We start from the raw sequence: 26,062 nt of genomic DNA, 5'->3' as shown, positions 1-26,062 counted from the left end.
ACAAAACTCACAAGTTCCACATTCATTTCCATGCCTAAGAGCATCCCTGTGAAAGGCAGGAAAAAAAAAACCCTGGAAGTTGAGCCAAAATCTTTCAGAAGAAAACATGGGTGGTAACACTTCCATGTCTTCCATTTTAAAAGATCAAAAGCATCCAAGATTGATTTCTTTTTTTCTTATTTTTAATTGAGAATACAGACTCAGGAACTTGCAATGATCTGCTCATCTTTTAGAGGACAGCCCTGGCAGCCAAAAGCTGGAGCCCTCAGCACACAGGTAGAGCTGCAGTCTATAAGAGGGGATGTCTCCTTTCATACCCAACCCAAAGCCCTTTTGAAGGGCATTATTGGAGCCTTATGAACCAGCAGCCCTTCCTGCAGCCTGCAGGAGCGCAGCCTTCACAATGCATTTCTCCATAGGCAACCAAGAGAAAGAACTGGCATGTACCAGAGCACCACTGTCATTTGAAGGTCATTTTCTGGAGATCTTTAAGATAAGTTCAGACCTGGGATGGGATGTACACGCACATCTGAGGAGGCTGAAGCCAACAGAAGAGCAGCTGCTTTCCTGACAGCCAACCAAGCAAGTCCTGCAGGACTGCAACTGCAGCAGTTGCTAAACTCCAACATCAGCCACCAACATCAGTTCAGCAGCACCACCAATGTGTCACCAACACTTGGGAGGAGCGTGAAGAGGTCAGGAAGAGCCTTGCATGGCCTTCACCCTCAAGTGGACTGACAGCAGTTTACAGGAAGGAGTCACCATCCAAGACAGTTATGGCCAGTCCCAAAGCAGAAACAGGTCATGAGAGGACAAAACTAAGGAAATGGAGGGCCCATTTCCCCTGCATGCTTCCTAAAGGGGGTTGGAGCTTGATGATCCTCGAGGTCCCTTCCAACCCAAACCATTCTAAAATTCTACAAATAAAGGCAACTCCAGAGAGAAAGCAAACATCTGTGCATGGAAAACACAGAACATACCATATTGAGCTCCAGCACCACTCTGGCAAAGCCAAAACTCAACCATAAGAAGTGCAGAAGCACGAATTGTATGCTGCCATCATAAGGAATTTGGGGATGTTATTTTCAGATGGGCTGGATTAAACACAATCAACTGACGTAGAGTTTATCTAAGAAGTCAGACCTGTTAATGACAAGAGATGTAGCCAAGACACAAGAATCCGGCATTTTACATAGATGCTGTTTGCTAAGTTAAGCAAGGTAAGACTTCCAGTAGGCATGCTTGGCTGGCGGCTGGCACATGTGGTGACCCCCAGGCAGCAGCTGGGGATGTGCCTGGTTGGGCACTGCCTGCAGCCATCAGAATGCTCAGTGCCAAAGCAGACAGCGAGAGTTTAAGAAACATGGAGCTGAAAATCAGTTATAAAGCATTTCATAAACGTAGCCCCATAGGTTATGATGGGAAAAAAGATGACACAGGAAGCGCTTATCACAAAGTTTGTTCTCCACGTAGCCAGAAAATGTCAGCATTCTTTAATGCAGAAAACAGTGGCTTCCTGAAGCCTCGTTCAAAGCACGGCATAATCAGTCCGGTCATCGGCAGAACCAAAGCTCTGCATAAAACAGAGCAGCTTCCATTAAGGTATGACATTTTCTCAGTTTCTTATCTCCCTGCATCCTTCTCATACACAGAACTGAGACAGACAGATGCCTTCTCCACCCTGCTCTCACACTCAGTTCACCCACCACATGAAATCCAAAGTTACTCTTATTCGCTCTCCAAGATTTTCTGCTTTACGTAAGGAAGTTGGGCTCACAACTTCACAGAAGGATCTCACAAAGAGAAGCTTCTTTGTCTCATCACATTGCTCAGACAAGACACCAAGTTTTCTCCTAAGAAGAGATATTTTCATCTCTCGAAACACCACGTCTTCTTTGCTGGATGGAAGCAGAGGACTGAGCAAAACGCCAAGCACCAGCAGCCCCTTCTCTCAGTGAGAACTTTGAGATGAGAAGAAATAAGTTCAGCATTTTAGGGCAAAGATCTCCATAGACAGCAGCCAGATGAGCTGATGAGAAACCCAACCACCTGGAGTAAAACATCACTGCTGTGACAGCAGAAGGTGTAAGGGAACAGCCACTGTGTTAATGCACGAGGAGTCGGTGCACTTGGATAGCCACATCCAGAGGCTGCTCCCATGTACCCAGGCATTTGGCTTTGCAGACTCAGGATGAGATCACGAAACACTTCTGCTGGCATTTCAATTTGGAAGAGAATGCCAAGGCCTTCGATAGAGCCCTCCCTGTTACATCATTTCATTTGATTCATTTGAAAACTGCAACAGCAGCTATCGAGGAAATGCAAGGAGCGATGGAGAGTTAAAGGGTCAAGCATGACCCAGAAATGCAAATCAGCGCCTCGCTGCACATATTTAAAGATGCACCTTTCAGTGGAAGATGTTGATGTGCAGTCTGATCAGCATGCAGAACATCCTGCCTTCTTTTTCAACACAGCTTTCCCAGCTTCAAGGCTGAGGTTGGCACATGCAATGACCAAAGAAGGTGGTCCAGATTGCCTAATAAAAGTGCTGTCTGAATTAGGTAAGCACAAAGGTAAGAGTTTGTTTCAGAAGGCCAGAGCGCTCCTTCAGCTTTCTTAACCCCATTTGTCCTTTTCATTTGTTTATCCTTTTAAATTATAAGTAATTTTTATATGTATACGTTATACATAAGCATCCAGAGACAGTCAGGAAAAGTATAACAGGTACATTCACAGCCTGACCTATGGGTGCTATGGGAGCCAGGGTCTGCCAAAGGCACAGCCCAGCAGCCCTGGGCTCGCTGCTTTCCTTCCCTCTGCAGGGCTGCCCTCCCCTCCTGTTTGAGGTGCTGGTCAGCAATCTTTTCACACCCAAATATCACCCCGTTACAGCAAGTTTGGTCTCAGAACTCCCATTTTCTGATGCTCCTGATTCTCTGCAGCGGAGGCTATGTGCCTCTCAGTGCCCAGAAAGCAGTGTTAAGCTGCTGAGGATCCAACTGACGGTCAGCACCAACTACCAACGCATGCTGGCTCCCTTGGTTTTTAATATAAAATCTTCCCCACAGATACTGGACAAGGAGACAAGGGGCAGGTGTGGCAGTTTTCCCTTGGCCAGAGCAGTAGCAGCGCTGGGCCATCCACTGGCCCCCTCCATCCAGAGGTAACACACAGAGATAAAGAGAACAGAGTGCTGTACTGGCAGCCACAGCAGCAGCTCAAAACCCAGCACCTGTACTGGCACTCTTCATGTTCCGGGGAATTAGTTTCAACTTGGAATTTCTTCTAGGTTTCCATTTTGGAGCACAAGAAGCAAAAAGGGAAAGCTCAGCTCTAGATTCCTTGAAATTAAGTGAGGTATTTCTGCTGTAAGCATAATGAAATTGCTCCCTCATCATGCAACCTAAGGACATGGTAACAACCCTGTAATACACAGTGATGGTTTGGGGAAGCTCTCTCAGTGCTGGAAAGGGGACAGGTATGCATGTGATGGGGACAACAAAGCCTCACAGGACACACAGTACCACTTGCTGCTCCATCAGCCTGCTGGTAACAGCAAGCTGACAGTGGGACTGCCCTGCGTCCCAAAGGATGCTGTGCATGGAGTTCACTTCAGTGCAGCACTACAAGCCACACTTGAGTGCGTTCCACAGCAAACTAGAGGAACAAAAGTCCCCAAAAATCCCAATGCCTTTCTTACCCACTATTAATATCATCCTTATAGTCATTTGGTAAGTGAAGCAGAGGGATTTAGTGCAGCCATTGACCAGGTGAGGCAGACACAGCTGCAGCCCCACAAAAGGCTGCCATGAGGGTCAAGGAGCCACCTTGGGGCACTTCTGCCTTCCCCAGAGCAATGAGAACTGGGAGGACCTCACAGCCTGTATTCTCATGCCAACAGCTCCCAGCAGGGCCTTGCCATGGGAGCCACCTGGGCAGTCTGGGGATGACATGTGAGGAGGAGTTATGGACTCTGCTGAACCCATGTGGAGTAAGAGATCACACACGTGTTCAACGCACACCCATCCGCCCATCACACCATGCATCTGTCTGGATGACGATGCTCGAGACATGGATCATTTCTTCCTTGCAGCCAATAGAACCGTCTCCTACATGCAGTTGTGCTGGCACCGCGCTATGTGCACACATGAAATCAAAATGTACGAGGCAGTGGGTCTGCAGGAGAGCAGAGCTGCCGCGTGTGGCAGGTGTGCAGCGTGAACCTCCATCACTCATATTTCTAGGTCACTCCTTCGGTGGGAGGAGGAGAGCAGCGGGGGGAGCAGGCGCTCAGCCCCAGGGAGCACTCGGGTACCGTTACAGGAGTGCCCCTGCAGAAGATAGAACTTGGATGCCCTGCCCCAAATCTCAGCCTGCAAAGCATCTGGTGGCGGCTCTGACAGCCACGGTGTCACCGTGGGTTGTAACAACCACCGTACAGAAAGAAAATGTGGCCGCTGCCGTTTCTCTCGGCAGTGACACGCACCAATGCCTCCTGCACGCGTAGAGATGGAGAGCTGTGCAGGGAAAAGGAGAAATGGTGGTGCTAAAGGGAGAACAAGCCATTCAGCCAGGGCAAAGGCAGAAGGGGAGGGTTTGCCGTTGTAATTTCGGGGTTGGTCCGGGATGATGTCATAACACCCAGCAAGTGCCAGGCCGAGCGGCGGCACTTCCCAGCTCTCCATCCATGTGACCTCCAATGCTGTGGGGCTGGAACACATCCCGCTCCATGTCCCGGTGCCTCCCAGCCCTCTCCCTGCCCTGCTCCCACCCGTACACCCTCCGGTGCCCGCAGCCGTACGGGGCCGGGCGGGAGGCGCGGCTGTAACTCCATGAGCACACACCCCTCTCGCTACTACAAAGGCGTCCACAGAAATCCCATTTGCAATAGTACAAATCTGGGTTCGCCCCATCCCCCTGCTCTTTGTAAAGCTGCTGCAGCCCGGCGATGCTGCCCGCGGGATGCGGTCACCGTGCTGCTGCTGCTGCTGCCCGAGATAAATGAATGAATGAATGAATGAATGAGAAAAAAAGGCAGCAGCTCGCCCTGCACACGGCAGCCTTATTGTTCCCAGCCCCATCTGCATTTCCACGGCATCCAAACGTATTCCACGCGAGCACACCCAGCCGCGGTTTGTGCACATGCAAATAAGCACATTTGTGAACACGAACGGCTCGAACAAAGGAGACGGGTGGGAAAAGGGGGAAAAATAACCCGAGACGATACCAGCTTCACCCACAAACGTGGCTTATTCCACATCTGCTGAAAATATATGCGGCGTGAAAGCACAGGCATTCCATGCATTCGACATTTCCCCATTCACACACACAGCCAAAATACCAGCCGGTGCAGCACCGAGTTGCTATGCCAACGGAAAGGAGGAAAATTATATATATATATGTAGAGAGAAAGAACATAACAACAACAATATAAAAAGGAATAATAAGAAGAAAAAGGATTCTTGACCCCTTCCCAGAGAGATGGGGAGATGCAGAGGAGCAGGGGAGGGGGCTGCTTACCAAAGATGCTGATTTGATCGTGGCAAAGCGCTCTCGGTTCCGGTAGTGGAGGGCCTGATTCTGCACCGACTGGGTAGGCCGCACCTCAGGCCTGCGATCCCTGTGGCCCACCTCATCCCTTATAAATACATGATCCTGCAGAAATGGATAAAAACAAGGAGAAAGTCCAGCTGTGCTCTTTCCTCGGCGGCTGCCTCTCTCTCAGCCCTCTCTCTGCACAAGCACGGCTGTTTGAAATGCATAGTTTAGCTCTCTGCTAGCCCCTGCAGCTCCCACGGTACGAAATGAATAAGCAACACATTGCAGCTCCGGCTCGGCGTGTCAGCTGATCGCTAGCGGGATGCCTCCTCAATCCCTGCCAGGGTTGGCTTGGGGTTTTTTGTTGGTTTTTTTTTTTTTTTCTTTTTTGGGGGGGGTGGTTTTTTTTTTGTTGTTGTTGGTTTTTTTTTGTTTTTGTTTTTTTTAAACCTCCAGCATTACATAGAAAAAAGAAATAGAAATCCAAAGCAAAGGCAATATGCAGAGTGAGCCGGGCTCCTCAAAAAGGTTGGCTGTAAGCACCGCAGCCCAGCGATCCCTCGAGAAACGTGACTCCCATCTCTATCGCATTCGGGACGCCTCATTCATTCCCCTGGCAGCTCCGGGTTGTGTCCCGCGGTCGCTGCCTGCGCCCGCATCCCGGCCGTGCTGCCGGCCCCGCCGCCACTCAGGGATCCTGCTTTCCAGTCATGATCCTGCACGCTTCTAGCACTTTCTCTCCACAGCCCACAAAGGATTTTTTTTTTCCCTATTTTTTTTTTTAATTTTTTTTTTTTTCCCCCCCTTTAAAGCAACAGCTCACAGGTTTTAGCACCAATGCTTTCTCGTGCAGCTCCCTCCTGACTTGCTGGCAAACACCCAGGCTCCTTGCTGAGGCGTGGGGCAGGGTGCATGGTTTGGGATATGCACCCCAACCACAAGCAAGGAGAGGTGGCAGCCAGCAGCCCCCATCACATCCCACTGGGTCACCAGCACAGGCTTGGTTCAGCCATAACCAACTTGAGAGTCTTCTTGAATGCCATCAGGTTTCCAGCTGCCATGGGTGCAAAGGAAGGAGTCACTCACTTCTACAGCCCCGCAGCAGAGGCACATATCCTCTGTATGGAGCACAGCTACGGCAGCAGTGACCCGTGGGCTGTGCAGGTGTCTGGGGGTGATTGCACCACTCTGCTGCCCACCGTCCCATTGCCAAGCAGCCCATCCACAACTGGAACTTTCACCATGACACTGTTGTCATATTGCTGCTTCTCTCCCACACCAGAGGTTTCTTTCCCCAATGCTCTGCCACTCCTAGATTGGACCTGCACAAATTCGACCGCTTTCATAGAATCATAGAACTGTTAAGGTTGGAAAGATCACCAAGATCAACTGGTCCAACCCCAACCCATGTCTGTGACTGCTCCAGGCCACTCAGAGCAATAGCTGCCCTTTCCTTGAACACCTCCAGGGACGGTGAGCCCCAGCTCCCTGGGCAGCCTATGCCAATGCATCGCTACTCTCAGAGAACAAACTGTTCCTAATATCCACCCTTTTTCCACCGCCGGTGCAACATGAATCCACCCCCTCCCACCCTATCACAGTAACTTGGTAGCAGAGGCTGACCCTCACCTCACAACAACCTCCTTCCAGGCACTTATAGGGAGCAGTGAGGTTTCCCCTGAGCTCCTCTTCTCCAGATAAACCATCCCATACTCCATTCCCTTGCCTTGGCAGGGAGAACAACAGCCGAAACCATGACAGCTATGGCGGCTCCTCTGGCTATAGGGACATTTCTTCCACAGCAGTAGTGAATCTATGCAGAGGGTAATAAGCAGTTCCAATTTCTCTTAACATTTGTTATCCTTACACGGGGCTTTTTGTTGCACATCCTCAGCAGGAGAAGACAGTGTTACAGAAGGTCCACTACTGTCAATGGAGCTGATCTTCGCTTTTCAATGTGTGCAAGTTCAAATGACAGAGGGGGTGCTCCCAGACTTCCATGTTGTGATGAGGAAGTTAAGTCTGAGACTGTTACAGTCACCAAAAAAAGCAGTGATTAAACATTTATACTTAAACAGCATCACTCAGTTGAGACTCATGGGTTCACCAGAAGGGTACCAATGCCACAACTCCTACAGCTCTGCCACAGCATCACCCAGCAAGAAGGTGTGAGGACTGAAACACAGTCCCAGGGCTGTATTTGAGGCTGACTGGCTGCTAACATCACCACCTCTTGGTCTGATGCTCCTGCTGCCACACTGGGAGCCTGCAGCTCCAGCAGTTCAGCCCTGCAGGGATGGACCTGACTGGCCCAGGGCTCTCAGAGCTCCTGCAAGCATTGCTTCATGTGCACATGTGGTTCTGAAGCAGGCCAGGGCAAGAGGAACAGAGACAGCAACCACAAACTGATACCAGAGTTACCTGTATGCTAAATAAAGCTCAATAGAAACCCTGTCCTAAAGATCCATACAAGATTTAGATGTCTTAACCACAAAGGACTGAAGAGATCCAGAAGGTTGGATGAGACCTTAGCGCTCTTTTCCGACCCTAATTCTATGATTCTAACACAGAACACAGGAGCTACAAGAGCTCTGCTGAGCTACAAAACTGAGGTGACAACAGACCAAATCTTACCCATGGTTATACACCATGGTCTGCAGCAACACAGGTTCCTAAGGTCTCCTACAGCAATACACCAGTCGCTCAGCTGTCTCCCTTATCTCCATTACATTCATATACTACGGTGAATGCAAGGATTTCAACCAAGAAAGAAGCAAACTGCTGCTCAAACCCAGATGGCTTGGCCAAGGCCTGTCCCTGGAGTGAGACATCCACCACCAGACGTCTTTTCATCCTCCTCACTGAACAGCAGGTTTTACAGTCTCTGCCCCAACACCAGAACATCTCCCTAACTCACCTACCATGGCTTTTGAAGAACTACACTAACAGCAGCTTGTCAGCGGCACTTTCAAGTTGTGTTATGGACATTCTGGGTAGGCTCCTTCCAGATAATTACACTGACCTGATCAACCTGATCATTTGGGTTTGCTCCAAAATGCAGATTGTTTTGAGTAACGCTGGGTGTTGACACCCAAGGTCAGTTGGATGGGGCTCTAAGCACCCGATCAACTGTGGGTGCCCCCAACCCACTGCAAGGTGTTGGACCAAATGGCCTTTCAGGGCCCCTTCCACCTCAAACAGTTCTATGATTCAATGACTGAAAACAGATCCATTTCTGTCATGAGGCCTCCTATGTGAATAGAAGACTTGCTCAGAACAAGCAAGCTACAGAAGCAAATAGAAAACCCAGTAAGTACATTGGAGTTGATTTTTTCCCTACTGATGAATCAATGAGAATTTTGCCTTGGATTTTAATCACAACAAAACTGGGGAGGCAGATCTATAAACTGCATTTGGTGTTTACGTTCTTTTCAGTATATAACTGTGCTGCTGCTCTTGCACTGGCAAAACATTCAACATAAGTGCAAAACACAGAGAAAGGAGTCCCACTGTCATCACAGCCGATTCAGAAACACCTCCCCTACATCAAACTGATCACACCGGGGCAGCCTGAAGTGGAAACAACCACTTACACCCCAGGACTGTTGGCTCATGTATTTCACCTTCAGTTTTGCACACCAAAGAGATACCTTCACAAAGGCTCTATTAGGATACCCCTTCACAAGAGGAACCTCTACTTGAGGAGGACTTCCAGCCTCCTATGCAAACAGGAGAGGGAATTTTTGAGCCATAGAAAGGACTTGCAGGCAACTGCAGGGCACTACATACAACTGCAGCAAATCCTTCTAAGGACTGAAAGGAGCATCACTGTTCACTTTAATACACGGCACTAAATGCCTCAACCATCTGCAGAATAGGCTCTGTGCCTCTGACCTGCATGACAGAGCCGCAGAAGGTTCACATGGGGCCACCACTGCCCACACTCACAGGCCAAACCTCACGTCCGTAAAGGAGCAAAGTGCTGCCCCAATGGTTCTGCCTGCTGGAAGGAGTGAGGACGTGTCCTCTTCCCATGGAGGATCCATCACAAACACTTGGGTGCTGCTTGGTGCAGAGCAGCATCTTGGCTGCCAGGAGCCAGCATACAGTCAGCGGGTCTCAACTGAACACGCTGGAGCTGCGGTGCAATGAAATCCAAAGGCCTCTGACACCCCGAGCTCTGAGAAACACTAACAACTCAGGCAGTGCAGCCACCATGGGCATGTGCACACAGTCTGGTACATCTGGAGGTCGTTAATTAACACATTTGTGGAACACCATAATTTCACCAAGCATTTTGATTTGACCCATGTCAAAACAATCCAGCACATGACCCTAGGGCCACACGAGGCAGACAGCTGGCTAATTATGTTCATCTGTATTTTCTTTTTTAGCCTTTAAAGGCTGATCAGATGCAAAACAAAAGCTTCATTTAAGCTTGAACCCCCAAGTTCTCTGGATTTGGTTTGTGATTAGGCTCTGGGAGAGTAATTGAGCTCATGTGAACCTGCTTCTCAACTGGTAGAACAACTTGTGTGCGTCCACTTAACCAGGTTACAGAACTAGTTAGAGCAAACACAGATTGAAGGATTTCTATCCCCCAAATAAGGAATTTTATCTTGAAAACAGAATGGGATGTATGTGTGTATAAGCTCCAGCAAACACAATGTTGCAATTACAGTCTTTATACAGGTATTACTACATACAGAATATGCAGACAAAGCAGTTTTTCATTTAAAATTGCATTCCTCCAAATAAGAGAACTTTAAAAAGGCATTTAAAGCTGCATATTCAGAGTGGCACCGTCCTGCCACACGTATTCCACTGCATGCACGTGGACAGCAGAAGGTAACACCTGCCAACTGTGCTCACATCTGCACCTGTGCAAGGTGCCCATTGTTAACTGCTTCATAAGGACCATCAGCAAATCTCTGATGCTTGTGCTTCCAAAACTACCCTAAAACATAAGCTGGAGGTGACCCACAGGTGAGTTCTTTCATACTCTTTCCCCAAAAGTTATGTAAGCAATCCTGTTCTTCCATACAGTGTAACAGAACACCCAGGTGGTACCATAATTGTGTTTGTTCACAGTGCTGTGCTATGCACACTGTGCAACCAAAGGACTGAGTGAGGGGAAGCTCCCCCCCTTCCAGTGCAAAATGAAGGAACGATATGAAAGCAAGCAGCACTCTGCTTCTTCAACACATGCAATTTAGACCTGATGGAAGGGGTTCACCCTTTGTTTTCATCAACTGTAATGACACCGATCCATCAGTGATATTACAACGTATTATTGTGCAAATCGATCTCTCACGCTTGTTTTAACACATACATAAATACAACCGCTTGGCAACGTGAAATCAAAACACGGTCCTGAAATGTGCACAAAATGAAGAGATGCTTCAACTAGAATCCCCCCACAACAGAAAATCAGTCGTGCCATTCTTCATTCAAGGCTCCTGGAGTGGCATTTTGTTCCTGACACCATCTCCTTCAAGGTGCTGTTGCAAATGTAACCCTCTGAAACAAACCCAGCTTATCTTCCAGTGTATGCAAATGTACAAGGCAACCTTTTGTTGGAGACAAAACTACTCGAGAGCTTCCTTTTACAAACACCTCCATGTTCAACCACGCAAATACTGCATTTCAGGAGGAAGAAACTTGCCTGCAAAGCACTTAGTTAAAACTAGGCTTTGCCATAGAAGGTTGAAGTTCATACTTTTGTTGCTGCTGTAACACTTTAGCTCTGCTGGCGAAATGCATTGAAAACCCTTTGAAAAAGCAATCACACAAAAGGTACATCTTACTGCCCAATAGTAAGCAGCAATACTGTGGCCAAATTAGTTTTGGTTCGGCCCATCTCAGATTAGATGCTGTGTTGGACAGGGTTGGACAACTTCAGTCTGCTACCTTGCACTAAGAAAACAAACAGGCAACAGATCACAACATGCAGCAAAAGAGCAGAAAAGCATAGAGTGGAATTTGACTCATAACATACCTCGTGGGAAGGGTCCAATGTTCTGCACACTTCCACTTCTCATGAGGGAAATCCAAGTGCAAGCAGATTTTAATCATACACTGTGACTGGTAAATGGTTAGCTCAGCTGCTGTGACCATCCCATATAACACAGTACAGGCATTCACGAGGAAACGAGGACTGAGGTCACAAAGCAGAGATGAAGGGGTGCACATGCAGGGCTGGGTGAGGAGGCATGCAGTAAGTCTGCAGGAGCCCTGCCTAGCCACTGACAGCACTACCCTTCGTTAGCAGGCTCTTTATTTGCAGCTTCTCTACATACAGCTCAGCCACTACAGAACAAACACAGAACTTGACTCTGACAAGCCCAGCACCAGCTCCTGCACTCAGCAGATGGCTCAGCACAAGACCACAGCACACTGCTCATGGGGCCCTATGCAGGCGAGCCAATGTGAGCGATAGCAGGGACTGAAGGAAGCTATGGAGAGCACTGGAGGACGTACCTTCTTCTGAACAACGGAGGAAGTGGAATTAATTGTGCTCTCGTCACTATGCATCATGACCAGTTCAGGGCTGCTCTCATCCAGGACCTCCTGCATGCTGCTCACACTGCTGCTCTGACTGCCTGTGCTCACAGACATGCTTGGGATGGAATGGTTGCTGCCCAGACTGTCCATCTTCCTACTCAGGTTTGATCCGTGCTCACTGTCCTACAAAACAAGGGGCATCGGTTACAAACACTGCAGAGGATCACCTGCCCAACAGGTGACTGCAGTGCCCAAGGTTGGTTTGAAAGGCAACTCTGCTGAGTTAAAGGCTTTTTGCCCAGTATTTTGGCAGCTTCCTTTCTCAGAGCTGCACAGATTATGAAACACTGCACAGAGGGCAGTTAGCTTTTGCCTCTTCCCCTGCAATCCTCACACATCAGGCAGGGGCCAGGCCAGCTTTCTCCACATCTCAGCAGGTCTGGGCATGGCTGTGGTTTGAATAGGGCGCACCCAGCAATAGGTGCATTGGTGGCGAAAGGAGTCCTACAGCTGAGGAAGGAACAAACTTCCAAGTTTGACTTAAAACAATGTTTCTGAGTTTGGGTATGGCACAACACATCTGGTGAGTCAGAGCAGACGTAAGATGACAAATCCACTTGTTGTCATTAGGTAACTATCTCAGAGTGCTTCACAGGTTGGTGGATTTAACCTCCGTGTCCCTAACAGTCAGCAATTCTATTCTTTCCAGCTAATAAGAGCCTCCCATCCTGTATTTTCAGCCAAGATGAACTCTTATGTAACCTTCGTTCACCTTTAAACACCTGACTCAGAAGATTCGGCATTATTATAGTGATTAAAGCTATTGTAATCTGCTTAGACATACTTAGATAATTATTCCTCACACAGGACATATTTTTTTCTTCTATGCTGGCACACCAGAAGGTAGCATCTTCTTTTGGTTTTATATGAGCTCAGTAATCCCAGAGCATGAGCTTAATCTGGACTGACTCAGAGAATTACAGAGTCCCTTGTAATAAACTAACAAGAATGAAGATGCTTGCAAGGAGTTCACAGCGAGGACTGAGAGCCCTGAAGAGCCTTCAGCTTCTGCTCTGAAATAGCTCTGATTCACCCACACGAGTGGCTGCACTGCACCCTGCTGCTTCTCGCCTCCAAAGCGAGTCTGGGGAGAATCATGCTTCAAATCAACGGACAGTGAACTCATGTTGTTGGCAACTGCAAGAAAGAAGTTTGACAGACTTGTATTTGACTGCGTGATTATTTTTCAGCAATTAGCAGATCATTCAGAGCCTGCATCAAAGCACCCAGCAGCCAAAATACACAGGAAAAGGAAAACATTTCCAGGATGCTCACAGAGTCACCACGGAAATAACATCTGAGATGGGAATGTGGCTAACTAATAAACACACACGTACAGAAGGGTAGAGATGGGATTGCATTTGTAACCTTAACACTGACTTCCTGACTCGAATCCTTTCCAGGTAATCTTGACTTTCTTGCAAAAGGCCTGAGGAAAGCATTAGTATCATTGGGAGTGTTAGAAAGAGGATCTGCAATACGCCTTGCACTGAGAAAGTCCAGGGAAGAAAGAGGAAGCAATTTGTGGCATTCTCAGCTTCTGTTAACCAGTTTAGAAACCGAAGCAAGTGCTGTGTTTTACTTCAGTCATTCCCATTGCTGTGCGTGAAACATGACCTCCTTTGGTGGTTTGCAAGCTCAGTGGTAAAACCCAGTGCAGAGCATGCTGTGCACATGCAGAGTGTGAGCTTCATTAGAAGCATTAAGTCCTGGAGACACACTTTTCTATCCTTTTTAGGAACGTGGACAGGAAGATCAGAGGAAGGTGCATCTCAATCTGTGTTGGCACACCTCAGCTGTGGAGCTTGGATCTGCTGCTGCCCCTTCCCCGAAGTGAAGGTCAATATAAACATCAGTCTCTTCTTCCTGTATAGTCTCCCACCTGACACCCAGGTTCTCCCACTGCTTAAAGCAAAGCACGAGTCTAGTTTGAAAAGAGTACTTGACATATGCAAGCCTCAAAGCCAAGTCCCCAAATATATGTTGGACTTTGGCATCTCATTGCACATGATCTTGCTACAATGCAAAGAAAAAGGAATGCCTAACAATTTCCCTATCATTTTTGTGGTTGAGAACTGGAAATGGATTTCTTTAGCCAAGTGCCTCCACCAAATGACATTAATTTCCATCTAATCTCATCAATTGAAAAATGACTGGTTTCCCTCTCTAAGCCACAGTTACTGTCAGTTATCACACACTGATGAAGTGGGTGGTTCATTACAAGATTTCAACTGCGGCTGGATTTTATCTATAATCTTTCTTTCTTTAATATTAAAGAATTAAAAAAAAATAAGCCTCACTAATTTGGCGATTTGCTTTTCAGCTCACGATAAATTTACTGTAAAGTAATGAGCCTACGGTAATTGAAAAAAAATAGAACATCAATCAAGCAGTCTGGATTTTGCTATGAGAATGAACAGCTCAGACCATCACTAGGCTCTCCTTTGCACAGCCTCTGGGTTATCCTTTTCATCACTGAGGATCTCCCTCCAAGCGAGTTTCTTCCCCATAGTTTTCAGAAGAAAGGCCAAAGTTGTTGTTTGGCCAATAAGTGCACATCTAACATCCAGCAATGGCTGCTAATGCTCATCATCCTCACCCATCTCTGCTGATTCAGTAGATAATTCAGTTGGTATTCCAACCAGATGGCTCACATCTGCATTGTGGGTGCTCTCATTCTGCCCCTTAAAGACAGGAATATCTCCCACCTGCCCTGAAATCCATTAGAACAGAGCAAATAGGGTAATGAAACCAACGTACCTCTTCCTCCTCTTGAGACTCGGTCAAAGGGCCGTTCCGCGTCTCTTGGAAAAGGATTTTCTTCATTTTCCGGTACTGAAGGTTGTCCAGCTCTCGTACTGCATCTTTTGTCCTTTGTATGAGGTCTATGAGGACTCTCGGTGGTCGATCTCGGCGAACAAAATCATGCTGAATTTAACGAAACAAAACAGGGGGTCTCAGACATGACACCAGGCAGTCTGATCTACAAACAGAGGCTACTTTGGGTCACCTGGCACAGCAGCTCACACTCAGTCACTAGTGATACCTGTCACAAAAGGCTCCAAACACACTCAGCAATGATTGCACCACAACACACAACTGAGGGGATCACTCTACCCCATGTGAGGCTCAGAGCATAGGCTGCAAAATGCTTTGCTCCAAAGTCAGAGAAACTGCTTTAGCACAGAACAGGACCGAACACAGAGAAATGAACCAGAGATCACTTTGCTACTGGAAACTCATGAGTGCGTATGCATCAGTGGCAGGAGATGCAGGGTGGTGGATGGAGAGGCCCGAGATCCTTTGGACTCACTTTTGGGACCAGGGTCAGATTGGATTTCTGGGCTCTCAGCTAATAGAGCTGCTTCTTTTCTTTTTCAGCCCCTTCACTTTAAGGTGAAGATGGTGCCATTTCAAACCTTGCAAAGGCACAGGTCTCCAGAATGAGCCAAATGAATAAAGAACAAAGAGGATACAATCCTGATTACAGAAGATTACCTGCAAAGAGTTACCCTGAAGCTGACCTATTCCAATTCAAATCAAAGCAGGAAGATGAGTGCAAGGTTTATTTATTCTCAAAGCATTTCTTGCCAACTCCTGCAAAGGATGTACGGGAAGCACAGGTTTTAAGTGCAGACAATAAATCGTTTAATGGATTTTAAGTACGTGATTAAAGGCTCTTCTCTGACTTATCAGCCATGTTCTCCTGCACTGTACAGCTGGCAATGGGGCATGTAAGCCTGGCAGCTTTCTGATCCATCCTCTGAGTAAGGCAGGCAGCCTAAGCATACGCTTGCCAATGCTCTGCATGGGACCACCACCATCATGTGTGCTGCTTCATGCATACCATAGGAGATAGCTCTGAAATACCGACATCACTTGTAGAAATACAAACAAGAGGGGGATAGAAGTTTTCTGCCCTGCACAGCACGTGCCACAGTGGCTTTTTGTTAGTGAGCCCAGCAGCTGGCTCCCACCTACCAAGCAGCACCCAGCAGCATCACACCTGGCTGCCCAGCCCCTGGGCCACAGCTGGGCAACCCCAGGAGGTGCATCCCTGCCCACAGCCACTGCCATCCCTCAGACTCCAGGACCAGTACATCCAACTGGAGCTCAGCAACAGGCACGCAAACACCGGCCTTCCTTAAGGCAGAAATCTTGAATACAAAGAAGTTGAAAGGATGTGAAGATCTTTTTTAATGACTTGTAAATAAGCAAAGAAAGAATCATGCCACGGGCTTATTTCTTGTTTTTAATTGAATTCAAACCGGGGCACATCTGAGTTTTGTTAATGGAGAACACTCATCCCTTCAGTATCAGCTCCTGATAACTAAAAATTCCACACACCATTTCAAACAGAGGAAAGCAATTCACTTCTGCTCCTCTGAGCAGATCTGCACCGCTTATTTCTCTGTAAGAAGTGACAATGTGCAGCTTATTTATGATTAGAAAAAGGTAACCTCACTGCAGGTAAACATTAGAAAGCAGTAATGCACTTGGAACAATAATCCCAACCTATAGCTCTTTCTATCTGTCTGCTATGCACTTGTTTATGCATGTTCTTTAACACCGCAAATACTGAATGGGAAGTGATGTGCTTCATAGCTAAGACACACAAGTATTAAGAATGAGGCCCTATAGAAACTCTATGGCAGATGCAGAGGAACAAAACCAAACAACCAGTAGACCTGCATGAGGAGGACACAAACCTAAATGCTCAGCTGCATGAAATGGCTGTCTAAATTGGATGTATAAGATGCAGTTGCTGCTCTGCAAGGTACTGCTAAGAAGCCACAGCTGAAAGGATGTCATTTGGTCACTTTCTTCAAATCATAAGGAGAAAAACCAACGAGCTCCAGAAGAAGAAGAGGTTAATGCAAAGGTGAACAGCGAAGTTGGCTGGAAGGTTGGTAACCATCAGACTGCCAGGCATGCTGAGCAAAATAACACATGTTAAAAGCAGGTTAAATCTCTGCTGCTAATTTTGAAAGGGAAAATATTCACCAGATGGGTTTTACTCTCCTTTTTCTTGCCCAGGGTTGTAAACAGAACATGCTCCTGAGCTCCTCTTACCATTCAGATCCCTTTACGAAAACGTGGCTGCAAAGATTTTCCTGTTTACTGCTTGCAAGCAGAAAACCCTCCCCCAGAACCAAGCTGTTGGATGTACAATGTGACAGGCTTTAGGGAGGAGATGCTTCCTGCAGGAGGGAACATCTGGGAGACTGCTCTGAAAGTGTAAAATCCAAGAAAAAGAGGGAATATGCATAATTGAAGAATGACACCTCAGCTCCAATTGTTTGCACAGACTCCAACGTACGGTACTCATGAAATCATATCCTTCAATGAACTTGCACTATTCCTAGAGAGCAGAAAGGCTGCCAATCCACATGAATCACTCCGAAACCCACAACATAAACCTATTAGCTGGTCAAGGGATTGTCAGGGTGCTGCAAGCGGAGCTGGAGAACAAAACACTGGGTAAGTGGCACGGCACAAACAGATGACTGGGAAACACACTGGGTGCTGAGGAGGGAGTGAAAACAAGCTCCTTTGTCAACATGTACCTACAAAGTGAAGGCGTGAGGGTTAAATACTCTATATGGCCCAGGCTTAAAGCAATGACTGAAGCGAGTGCAGAGCCAGCTATTCAGCAACGACTGCATGATTCTCATTTCTCACTTTGAGAACCAAGAGATTCAGAAATATCCATGAGAATGCATTTTACTGAGCCGAAACGAGAGAAGCCATAAAACAAAGGCTGAATGGTAGCCTTAGAACAAAAATCAGCGTGAAAAGGCTGTCAGGTAGACACAGAGCAGCAATCCAACCTACTGTGGAAATTAAGCAAAACACCCGCAGGAGCTAACAATTCCTCTGCTCAAATATTTAAGGAAAAACTGAGTCCTGTTTACCTGGTGTGGAACAGCAGCATGCCATGCAGTTCTCACCAGCAGCTATGCACGGCAACCAGAGGAATAGCAGGGCCACTCATCAATGTTAAAGAAAGGAAATGCTTAAAAAAAGAGCAGCTTGATGGAGAAGGGGCTGGACAGGACTACACACATCCCTACCACCGAAAGGAAGGTTGCTCTTAAATACTCCAAAAGCCTTTGGAATGATAAATGGTTTGGGGAGAAGTAAAAGCTGACGGATTCAGAAATAGTGATGGGTGAGTGGTTCCCTGCCAGGACCCTGACAAACTCAGGACACATCAGTCCCAGCAAAGGTTCTGCTCCATACACTCACAGCAACGACAATCCTGCACAAAGCACTTCCCAAAACAGAAGTTCTAACTGTTTGGGTTCAGTGTGGAAACTATGGAAGGGATATAAAGTGACTTGTGATTGCTCACAACAGGAGGGAAGTTAACTTAGGCCTAACCTGTGAGTGCTGTTTTTACCCTAACTTTTAAGCATGGAGACAAGGGACACTGTAAAATGTTAATCAATCAACAGGAACTGCTCAGGGTCCATCTGGGATAAAGAAATGACTTTAAAATGGAAATCAGAATAGAGAAATACAACCCTGCACAAACAGAGAAGTTGAGAAGTGTAATGGCTGGAAATCCACAATAGAAAAAAGATGCAGCACATGTTTGTAAGTAATAATATGAGGAGAGATGGGCAGGAGGCACCAACCACTAAATGTGCTGAGATCTCTGAACAAGGCAGCAGCCAACACTGCAGCCCAAGCCCTGTTGGTGCAGCACAGCACAGCCTGGCCAGCCTCTCCTCTGCAAGCACATCTGGGGCAGCAGCCATCACACATACGTTAGTGCCAGAAATGTCTGTCCAGTCTGGACAAAAAAAACCTTCATATAAGACCAGAAAAGCCCAAAGGAATGATTTATACGACCAGAGCAAAAAGAAAGAGCTTGAACTGCTAAAGGGCAGGAAAGCTGCAAATAGATTGGAAAGGTATGGACAGATAAGGAATGAATCATGTTGAAGTTATTGTTACATGAAGAATAAAGGTTGAGATAACCTTCCTGCAGCACACTGGCAAAGGACGAGATGGGAGCTGTGCTCTGATCAGCCCATCTCTTTAACACTCACATTTCTTTAAATAATCAGCATAATATCATTAAGGTCCTAATCTTCTGATCTCATGGAAGATAACTCTCAAGGTACTTCCAAGGTGTGCCCATGCAGCTCACAGAGGATGGTGAAAGTCTGGGCTTTGAATGGAGATTCAAATGGCTTTTCAAGGTTTTCTTGTTGATTCCACAGAGTCTGTAGCACTGCAAGACTGAAACTGCACCCAGAAAGGGAACGCTTTTCTTAGTAAGAGTTTGATGGGAGATTTTAGGAAGGTGAATGCAGAAAAAAGGCAAAGAATTCCCAACCTTTAGGAATGGAGAGAAACTCAGCCTCGTACCACCAACACCAAGGGTAAGGCTCCTGCAAATCTTTTACTTCACAGCAATTAAACATTGCTGTGGTCCCATCAATGGTCCCATCAATGTGTAAAATGAATTCTTATCGCAGCAGGTATAAAGAGAATTCCAGATTAAACCCACAGCAAGCAGGACTGCAGTGGCCAGTAAGCACATGTATCCCTTAACATTTCAAAGGTACTTTAGATGAAACCCCAAAACACCTCCAAATACAGACAAGAGCAAAAGCGACAGTGTTTTGGTAAGGGTAACTATTTAGTCGTTAGAATCACTTTGGGGTTAAACAAACAACTTTTTCCCCCCCTAAATTTCTGAAAGAGAGTTGAAAATGTACCCGTAGTAGATCTGCTGATGATGGCCTTTCCTGAGGTATTTTCTGTAAGCAGTAATCGACAAATCCCCTGAAGGAGTCTGACCTGTAAATTAAAGTAGAAGTTCAAAATGAAAGATAAGCTTAAGATCTGAAATAGGCACATCCTGACTGCTTTGTCCTCAAGCTCTGGGGCACAAACTGTGCTTCTCCAAAGTTTATGCTGATCCCACCAGCTCTCTCAGCAATCCAACACTGTGGATTCAAACATGGACAAACCATTAACCCCAATCACAAGACGAAAACCAAACAAGAGCTCTGTGTACCAGCCTGTGTTTTCAGCATTACTTCAACTACTTCGAATCAGATGACATTGAAATCTGCAGCATCTCTAGAGAATGGAATGACCCGGCTTGCAGATGCTTCCCACCACTTGCAACACTGACTCAAGAAAGCATCTCGGTGCAAGCTCAGCTCAAGAAAACTTCAGGCTGTGTGTGAGTTTGTATTACAGCCTGCAAGAAGAATGCTAATCTTCTGGGTGCCCACTGAACCCAAAAGCAGCAGAAAAGGCACCTGGCTTTATCCTTGGCACAGAGAGCAAACAGGTGACATAAACAGTCTGCAATCAAGAGTACTGATTCTTGCACTGTATTCACAAGTGCAAGAATACACTTGTGATTTCTCTTCTATTCTGCATGAAACACTCTTCTATTCTGCATGGAAGGATCTGAGTATCAGTGTGGAGATATGAGACCAATTTTGTTGAACCTTGAAAACTGGCCAAAGGACAAATGAGGAGATAAGGAAACTGATGTGGAGCAGCTTTGATAAAATGATCGGCGATGAAATAATGATGCTACTTCAGTGCCTAAAAGTAACAGGGGGAATTTCACACCTCCCCAGGTGCTATTGTTCCCAGCCATCTGCAGAGCCTGCCAAGCATCATTCCATGGCTACATTCCACTCCTGAATCAACAGAGCAGGACATGGAGTAATGCCTTTATTCTCAGGCCATCAACAAGACGCTGTTGTATTAAAGCTTCGATTCTGGAACATGAGCCTATAGCACCGGGAGCAGTTACTGGGCACAGAGCTCTGTGGACTTCTGAAATTACTCACCAAAAAAAGAAGATATCTAATGACTTCAGTAGCATCTCCCCTTCCTTCCTCCGCATTCCTGCTGCACTACAATGCTATCAGTTCTTCTGTCAGAGCTCTTTTGCAGCTGGAAACGTTGCTGATGCTGAGCTGAGGCTGGCTTAGCGCATCCAAGAATATTTTAATTCCTGCTGCATCTACAGCCCCGTAATTAACACCTCCACACGTTTAGATTGTAGCACAGCCAAAGTGACAGAAGGTCAAAACTGAGCCTGCCTACATGGCAGCATTATGCAGGAACACAGTCAAACCACTCTGCTGCTACAGACGCTTTTCTTGTCAGACTTGAGCCATGCACAGCAAAAAAAAACCAAAACCACTTGGTAATTGCTCTCTTACCATTCGTTTGACTGTAAGGTAGGGGAATCGTTCTGGGCTATGTGATATAAGGCACTCATTGCATTCATGTTGAAGAGCGGAGGCTTCCTTTCAGCTAGAAAGAGAAGAGAAAGGTGTGATAAGGCAGTCTGGAAAGAAAAGGGGAAAGATATGGAAATATGAGCAGAGTACTACTGTTAAATCAATAGCCCATTATTGCTGTCATCACATCTCGGCCAATTATTTTAATCTTCTGGGTTAGCCAGGGACAACCACTCGAGGAAAGCTGTTACTCACTTGTAGATGGGATAATGGAATCCAAAGAACGGGATGCAAATCACAAGGAAGAGTTTCCAATTCATTTTAGGTTAACTGCAACATTCCACACCTGATCTGCTATGGTAAAATCAGCAGGAGCTGCCCAAAAAAGGCCTCAGGCATACAGCGTGCTTAAGAAAAGAGCGGATGCCCCTTTCTTCTGTCAGTGGCTGCCCCCTGTGAAAGCCAGGCAACCTGCCACATTCACTGCCAGATGTGCCCTTAGCTCAGATATGGAATCATGCACAGCTCTCACCTTTATAGTTCTTGACTGAAAAGTTGCACACAAATTCTACTATGAAAACTGAATGCCTGCATAGGGAGCATGGGATCTATTCAGCCACTGGGATCTCTGACTCGTGCAGTGTCAACATCCAAACTCAATATGCACCAATCTGCTCTGTACATCTGCTATCCCATCTACCTCTCCTTCAGGCAGTACCCATGTGCACACTCTGCCCCTTGCAGTGCAAACCCTTTCCTTCCCATGCACAGAACCCATTCACATTGATTCACATTTCAAACTTTTAGATGAGACTGAGGATTCATTTATTTCCCAGACTGGGGAAATAACAGGACGAGCTGAAAGCTAACGCAGGCCTCATCTAACACAAACTTCTTAGGACATCAATACCCTTGGCAGAATAGTTGCTCCAACCTTCCCAAAACCACACACACACAAAGGAACAGACGACAGGCCATAGTTCCCTCTTCTCTGGGAGCAATAATAAAAATAGCAGCACTTTGTTCCATAGCAGAACAGCAGGGGACAAACTATATAAAGCAGGAAGAGATGTTTCTAAGAGCTCAGCAGAAATGCTGCAAGTTTGCTTCTCTCTCATTCCAACTCACTTTTTCACTTGTGTTCATGTTTGGCCACACATTTGTGAGGTGCACTAAACCTCCCTGTACAAACGACCGGCTGGTGGCCGTTATGCATCTTCCCACAGCAGCATTTAATCAGTCTATAAGTATTTAGAATTCCTATATAAAAACTGTCTGAAGGTGCAGCAATTTGAAGACAGAATATCACTTCCACTGTTCTTAGCAATGCCTTGAGCTCACAAGTCTGGTATTACTCATGAACACAGCTGCTACTTTCAGCTTTTCCTAACACACAGAGGGAGCACGGGGCAATGAGCTGTGCTTGGCAAATACCTTCAGTCCCTAAGACTGGCCACGTCTTCAATGCTGCACTCAGGACACACATGTGCCAGATTCAAGCATCAATCTGAACAACTGAACATTATTCCATCTACTTAAGCCAGGCTCCATTCAGTAACAACCAGGATTGCTCAGGCTGAGCAAAGTACAAGACTGCAGCCCTCTCATGATCATGACGGTTATTCATTTCAGTTGCAAAGCATTTACTCACCTAACTCTATACACGTGATCCCAAGAGACCAGACATCCACCTTCCCATCATACTGTCCTTCGTCCATAGCCAGGATCACCTCTGGTGCCATCCTACCAACCACAGTGCAAAACACAAAGGTCAGAAGATACAAACAGTGACTCCCAGCACACAGCTTAAAAATGAGATGGCTCCATCAGCTTCAACAGCACAGCAGACCAGAGCTTGAAGAGTCAGCAGGGAGCTGAGTAAAACCACGCTGAAACAAAACAGTGCTTGCCTGCATGAGCTGCTCTTCCAACAGACAGTTTAAGAAAAGGAAATAAATGAGAGGTCAACCTGATCGTTTCACTATTAGCACAAAATGTTGGCACATGGGGAACCAGCCTCAAAGGCCTCAGACCTGCAGGTAGACTGTGGGGGCTGGGGAAGTCGTAAAGCCATCATCTGTACCCACACTAGAGATGGCAGGTTTTCCATTGGCACACCAGAACTTCCCAGCAGGCAGAGGGAGTGTAGCTATGGAATGAACAGGGAAATCCAGAAGCCCAGGATAAGGAGGGGAGAAGAGGGAAAATAAGCAGCAGGCCCAGCCTGCAGGAATTCAGCCTTGCAGGTTTTGTTCTTCAAAAATGAAGCTTCTTGCCAAACAGACTTGTTCAGAGGTTGAGTGATACGTAACCTCCCATCAGGGTATGGGGTGTCTGCCACAAAATAAGTGCAGTATAAAGCTAAGCTGGTTCCCTATGATAGTTAGGAATGTAAAGCAACTCAAGTGACCCTTAAGCAAGTCTCTTCAAACACAATCCACGCAGCTGTGTGACTTCCAGTCTGCACACATGGATTAACAGAACTTTCTTTTACTCTGTGTGGTTGCCTTAGTTGCATTATATATAGCAAACGTTAACTGTTTTTAAGCCAAAGACATGACAACAGGCAGAACACGAACTGGTGCCATTCTGAAGCACTGCACAATCAGTCTCTACTCATGGGTACTGAGAAGGAACCATTTCCTGGACATGGGAATTGTAAACAAAAAGCACTGCTAGATTAACATAGTTGCTGTGCCAGACAGCATTTCCAGATTGTGAAGTGCTGGAAACATAAGAGAGCAGACTTAGAGTGAAACACCTCAGGCTTTACTCACCAGTAAGGCGTTCCTACGAAGGAATTGGCAGGGGAGACTATAGATGCTGACCCAAAATCAGCGAGCTTCACTTGACCTGGTTCTGTTAGAAGAATATTTCCAGCTTTAATGTCCCTTAAAGAAAGGAAAAAGAAAGAAAAAGTACATTTCTTGTTAGAGCAGAACAACCTTCCGAACTCACAGACACAGAGTATGCCACCAACCTGTTCCCAACTAAAACAGCCATTAAAATCATCCCTACAAATATCTGAAGTCTGGGCTTACAGAAAGCTGGAGGGAGATCACACAACCTGACTTGGAATGGAAACCCGACTGCACCCAAAAAGTGCAGTATGGGATGAATGATGAAGAGATGAGCCACGGCTGCAAAGCTGAGGTTTGAAACAGAGATCAAAGAGATTCACCCTATTCTGCAGATGTGACAGATAACAGGAGGGCTGTTCTTGTTGTTCAAATGCCCTCACATCTGCTACCGTCCTGCAAGTCTCAGATAATTCATGCAGTTCATACTGCAATACTAAAAGCACCGGGTCTCTGCAACACCTTCTACACTGAGAACCTTTCAATCCCTCAGTAAGTGGTTAATGACAAATTAACGGCCCATAAAACAAGAAGATATGAGAATGGAGTTAACCTAAAACACCTGGCAACGGGTCTATGCAAACCTACAGAGGAATAACTTAAGTACCATTCATTCCTTTATAATCCCTGGGATTTCCGGCCTGTTATACCTGCAATACTTATTCTTGCACCCATAAGCTATTAAACAGGGAGAACAATCAGGACACGGTGAAACTCCTTTAAACCCTGGTACAGAACTTCAACAAGAAAGGAGAAGTATGAAGAATGTTTTGTATTTGCAGGAACGGACCTAAGAAGTACTTCAGAGACGGGGCAGGGACTTGCCTTTTCCTGCATCTCCACCAGGTGTCCCTCCAGACCAGGTCACGATTTGCCTTGCAGGCTGTGGGGCAGGGAAACCAAGGCACCAGCTGCCAGCGTTGGACCCAGCTCACCCATCACCTGCTGCCTTGCCCAGCACTCAGACACCACAGCAGGGGCTGCTCCAGGCACAGCCCCCTGCAGCCAAGCACATCAGCACGGCACTTCTTATGCACAAGTGCATACATGCACAGGGTTCATCAGGAATTGCTTTACTTTAATTTCATGAACTGGCATTCACATCCAGCGTAATAATTTCCTTAATTTCTTTCTACCCCAGCAACGTAGATTTTCTGCCTAACGCCTGCCAGCAGACCAAATAGAGGCTTTTAATGGTCTCGAGCTGCTTCATCCTGCTGACTCCTCACTCACATCGCAGCTCTCATCACTTCCACAGCAACTCCCTGATACAGAACAGCAGCAGGACTCACAGTGAAACAACACTAACTGGGATCATGCAGCAGCACTGACAGATGGGTGTAAAAAACTCAGAACTCCTGGAAAATAATACAACATAGATCTAGGAGCTGGCATCAGTGATCAGACAGGGATCCTCCTGTGCATGCTCTTATTTCTCCTAAGGCAGTTTTAGCCTGGCCTTACGCTTTCAGCAGCTGATTTCTGGAAGCACATAGTTTTACTTACTCAATGTCAAAAACTATTCAGATGTTAAGTTTTAGAAGTAGTTTAGCTCTACCATACCAACATAGCTGATGGATTTGCACTGTGTATTTCTTGTCCATGCTCATTGCCAACATTGAGGTGCACCCTTTGTTATCAAGGTCTGCAGAGAAAATTGCTGCCATGGAAGAGAATTAGCACTGGACAATAAGCACATGGAATTACTTCAGAAGGAACTTATCTCTTACCATCCAACAGCTTTCATTTATAAACCTACCCTGGCATTGGGTGCATTGGTAAGCCCACTGAAGGAAACTCTAACAGGGGAACCTTTAACAAAGCTGCTTAGACAGAGCAAAGTGATTTTCAGACTCATCCCATGTAACCGAA

At 46.5% G+C, this 26,062-nt stretch overlaps 1 protein-coding gene across 8 annotated transcripts in view; it reads right to left on the bottom strand.

Moving 5' to 3' along the window:
- The window catches only part of TAOK3 (TAO kinase 3), a 63,797-nt gene that overhangs the window by 8,948 nt on the left and 28,787 nt on the right, over positions 1–26,062 (bottom strand). For 5 of the 8 annotated variants that reach the window (XM_015878004.3, XM_015878003.3, XM_085556155.1 and 2 more), the window contains exons 8-14: positions 24,110–24,223; positions 22,984–23,075; positions 21,312–21,405; positions 19,836–19,917; positions 14,863–15,030; positions 12,019–12,225; positions 5,521–5,655 (exon numbers count right to left, since the gene is read on the bottom strand). In XM_015878004.3, the coding sequence (XP_015733490.1) occupies positions 5,521–5,655; positions 12,019–12,225; positions 14,863–15,030; positions 19,836–19,917; positions 21,312–21,405; positions 22,984–23,075; positions 24,110–24,223 (892 nt within the window). Of the gene's footprint in view, positions 1–5,520; positions 5,656–12,018; positions 12,226–14,862; positions 15,031–19,835; positions 19,918–21,311; positions 21,406–22,983; positions 23,076–24,109; positions 24,224–26,062 lie in introns of those variants that run through there. The other 3 variants (XM_085556157.1, XM_015878006.3, XM_085556158.1) reach the window with 3 other exon arrangements.

The sequence above is a fragment of the Coturnix japonica genome, chromosome 9, assembly GCF_054131305.1.
Source record: "Coturnix japonica strain WE chromosome 9, WE-NBRP24, whole genome shotgun sequence".
In the NCBI taxonomy this organism is placed as follows: domain Eukaryota; kingdom Metazoa; phylum Chordata; class Aves; order Galliformes; family Phasianidae; genus Coturnix; species Coturnix japonica.
This window is presented reverse-complemented; position numbering and strand designations above follow the sequence as displayed.